This window comes from Pelophylax lessonae, assembly GCF_965119305.1.
Source record: "Pelophylax lessonae genome assembly, chromosome: 8".
NCBI lineage: Eukaryota > Metazoa > Chordata > Amphibia > Anura > Ranidae > Pelophylax > Pelophylax lessonae.
In genome coordinates, this window is record NC_138775.1 from 221,588,189 (window position 1) to 221,592,099 (window position 3,911).

Sequence of the window (3,911 nt, forward strand, 5' to 3'; positions counted from 1 at the left end):
GTCTGCGCCCCAGACCTGGAAGTGTCAGATCATAGGTACGCAATCTGGCACAGAGCAACTGCCCTGCCACAGTAAATGTACGGTGGGTGGTCTGCAAGTAAAGTGGTGTTCCAGCTGTTAAAAAAAAATTAAAATTCAGCAGCTACAAATACTGTAGCTGCTGACTTTCATTAAATAGACACTTACCTGTCCGGGGAGACTGCGATGTCAGCACCCCAGTTGATTTTCGGATTGGCTGTCAGGTGTTGCCCCTGCCATTCATTCTATGGGAAACCGGCAATGAAGCCTTTTGGCTTCACAGCCGGTTCCCTACTGCGCATGCATGAAGCGCGCTTCACATTCTAATTGGCTCAGCGGCGGGGGGAAGGAGGACGGAACTTCCGAGGGACAGCGCCGCTGTCTCTCGGGAGTGGGGAAGGGTACCTGTCAAAAACATGTACCCGTTCCCCTATCGAAAGGTGGAAAATGTGGCACTGGAGGGGGGGGGGGGCAAGCGGATGAGTGGAAGTTACACTCTTGGGTGGAAATATGCTTTAACCACTTAAGCCCCGGAAGATTTTACCCCCTTCCTGACCAGGGGGTATTTTGCGATTCGGCACTGCGTGACTTTAACGGACAATTGCGCGGTCGTGCAACGCTGTGCCTAAACGAATTTGACGTCCTTTTTTTTCCACAAACAGAGCTTTCCTTTGGCGGTATTTGATCACCTGTGCGATTTTTTGATCATGCGCTATAAACAAAAAAAGAGCGTCAATTTTGCAAAAATAACAATATTTTTCACATTTTTTTATATGAAATTCCCCCCAAAAAAAATGTAAAAATCAAAATTTTTTAACATTTTCGGCCAATTTGTTTTATGCTACATATGTTTGGTAAAAGAAATCGCAAAAAGCGTATTTTGATTGGTTTGCGCAAACGTTATTACTAACAAAGGGAAAGATTTTTGTCATTTTTGTTGTTTTTTTTTTAACGCGTAATGGCGGCGATCTGCGATTTTTTTTGCGGGATTGCGACATTGCGGCGGACAGATCGGACCCTTGACTGACATTTTTGGGGTTACCAGTGACATTTCTACAGTAATCAGTGCTATACATATGCACTGTTACTGTAAAATGACACTGGCAGTGAAGGGGTTAACTTTATTTGAGAGGGAGGGGCTGTGTGTGTCCCTAGGGGCGTGATTCTAACTGTGATTGGCTGTGGCTTGAGCTGTAGAAACAGTGATCAACGGTCCTACATAGTAGAACCGTATGATCACAGTTTCTACACAGGGGAGAATGACAGGCGGCTTGTTTACACTAGCTGCCTGCCTTTCTCCCTCTCCCCCCCGACGATCGCCGAGTGACCGGCGGACATCGGGTCCGCGGGTCACACGCGTGGGGGGGTGCGTGACCACGCGGGAGCACGCCACCGGTCCCCAGAGCCTCACAGGCTAGTGACGTATATATACACATCACTTTGCCTGTGAGGGGGCTGACCGCCGCAGTATATGTACTTGCGGCGGTCGGCAAGTGGTTAAAGTAACGCAGCCCTGTACAGCAAAAAATGGCCTGGTCATGAAGGGGGGGGGGGTTAAATCTGCCTGCCGCTAGGCTCCCTCTGTGTATAATCACAGTGGGATCGGGTCACCGGCGGTGTGTGCGCCCCAGACCTGGAAGGGTCAGATCATAGGCATGTTATCTGGCACAGAGCGGCCGCCCCTCCGCAGTAAATGTACGGTGGGTGGTCCACGAATGGTTAAAGTAACGCAGTGTCATGAAGGGGGTAAATCTTCTGGAAGTGAAGTGGTTAACGTAGCCTAGCGGCTTCCTCACACTAGCTGTTGAGGGGAGGTAAAATACCCTAGTTCAGCTTTTACCACCCCCCTCTTTAGCTGCAGAGGGAGCAGCACACATGCCCAGACCACAGTGCTTTGCGTCACAGCAGGAATTCTAGGCCTGGCGGCCTACTCATGCCTTATTTAAGTTGTGCAATGCATTGTGGGGAAGCAGAAATGGAAGCTCTGTGGCTGTATTGTATGTCTGGTATAATACAAGGGCTGCCAGTGTCTCCGGCCTCCCCATGGCTCCCGCTGTCCCTATAGAAGATGTGTGTGCGTGCATGAATGCACATAGGAAGGCCGCGCGGCTCCCGCACACAGACAATAAGCAGGCGGCCTCTCTGACCTCAAGCGGCGTCACGTGACCGGGTCTGAAACTTACAAGCGCATTACATCAGCCTGGGAACCAACACACGACCAAAACACAGCTCTCCTTAAAGCGGCGACATGAGTGACCTCAGGGTGACCAGCGCCTCTGCCTATATTACGCCTTACACGTCACCATAACATCTACATTGTAACACCTTCCATCATTGTACAACAGCGAGAATTATCTAAAGTAACGTGGATGCTTATTCATTATTCTAGGCGCAGGCTGAGTCTGCTATGCCATTTCGGTGGGTCCGCTGGTGAATCCGCATTGCCCTTTTAAGAGCACTGTACGCGGGTCCCGTTCGAACTCTGATGTCTGTCCGAGCGGGAGGTGATTGGTTGGAAATCACGTGAACACGAGTAGGCGCTTTAGCACGGAAGAGGGCGGGGTGGGTCTGCGCGGCGTTGTGATTGGATACCGGGAAGTGACGCGTCACCTATATAAGGCGGAGAAGGAAGCGCGCCCGCGCATAGTTGGCGCTTGGACCTAGTCACGGAAGGGTCTTGCTGCTGCTTTTTCCTGCACGTTACACAACAGATCAGCAACGCTGGGCAACGAAGCCGCGCTCACCCCGGCAGCCTATAAGATGCAGCGTGAAGTCGAGGCCGAGAGCCCCCCCGGGCTGGGCTTCCGCCTGGAGGCGCACCGCATTGTCAGTATTTCTCTGGGGAAGATCTACCATTCCCGGGTACAGCGGGGCGGCATTAAGCTGCATAAGAACCTTATGGTGTCCCTGGTGCTGCGGAGCGCCCAGCAGGTTTACCTGAGCCAGACGGCCGAGGAGCTGCACGGAGAATACCCGCTCTACCCCCCGCAGGCCTACCGGGCGCCGGAGAGCTGCTCGTGCCCCGGGCCGGAGGAGGAGGAGGAAGGGGAAGACTCGTCATCGTGTGCCCGCACCGAGAGCCGCCTACCCCGGGCCTGTCCGTGCCCTGAACCCCGCGTCTGCCCTACGCCTCCCCGGGGGCTCCCCTGCTGCTCCTGTCACTCACACCCGGACTGTACGCTGGACTGTCCGAGCCGGGAGGAGGAGGCCGCCGAACCCCCGCAGAGCCCTCCGTGCTGCCGGAAGAGGAGCGGGGGCAGCGCGCCGGATGGGCCGGCTATGAAGAGAGCCAGGCGGGAACAGAGAGAGCAGGAAGTGCCGGAGCCTGCAGAGGAGGCCGAGGAGGAGATGGAGACGGAGAATGTGGCCAATCTTATCAGTATCTTCGGCTCCAGCTTCTCCGGACTTCTCACCAAGGAGCCGGGGAGTGCAGAGGAGGAGGAGGAACCCGGACAGGAGGTGCAGGAGCTGGACTCTCCATCCGGACAGAGCTGTGCTACCGAACCGGCTATCAGCTCCAATATTACCCCATGGAGCACGGCCATAGAGGCCTTCTGATGACTGCCTGGACTCACCCTCCTGCCTATAGACAATGGGGGGGCCACTGAGCACTGATCACCCGGGGGGAGGGGGTACCCTCCTATCAATGGGGGGCGAGAACCCCCTCCCCGTCATTGGGGAAAGAGAGCTGACCCGGAGCCATGTCCTTGTCTTCTATGTCTGTGGCTCGGACGGACGGACGCCTGTTTGTGTTATGACATTTCAGATGTGTGGGGGGGTTACAGGAGTCACCATCATGATTTGCCACCTTCTGGTACCAAGGGGCCGGCTGACCTTTTCCTTTTCAGCCTTGGCACAGGAAAGGTTTAAGGGTCACTCCACGTTAAACTAGT

General features: G+C 54.4%; 1 protein-coding gene across 1 annotated transcript; it reads left to right on the plus strand.

The window, feature by feature from the left end:
* Positions 1 to 2,653: 2,653 nt before the first annotated feature.
* Positions 2,654 to 3,642, plus strand: IER5 (immediate early response 5). The gene has a single exon (XM_082265272.1). It carries the CDS (start codon positions 2,779 to 2,781, stop codon positions 3,574 to 3,576), a length of 798 nt encoding a protein of 265 aa, XP_082121398.1. The 5' UTR covers positions 2,654 to 2,778; the 3' UTR covers positions 3,577 to 3,642.
* Positions 3,643 to 3,911: the final 269 nt, after the last annotated feature.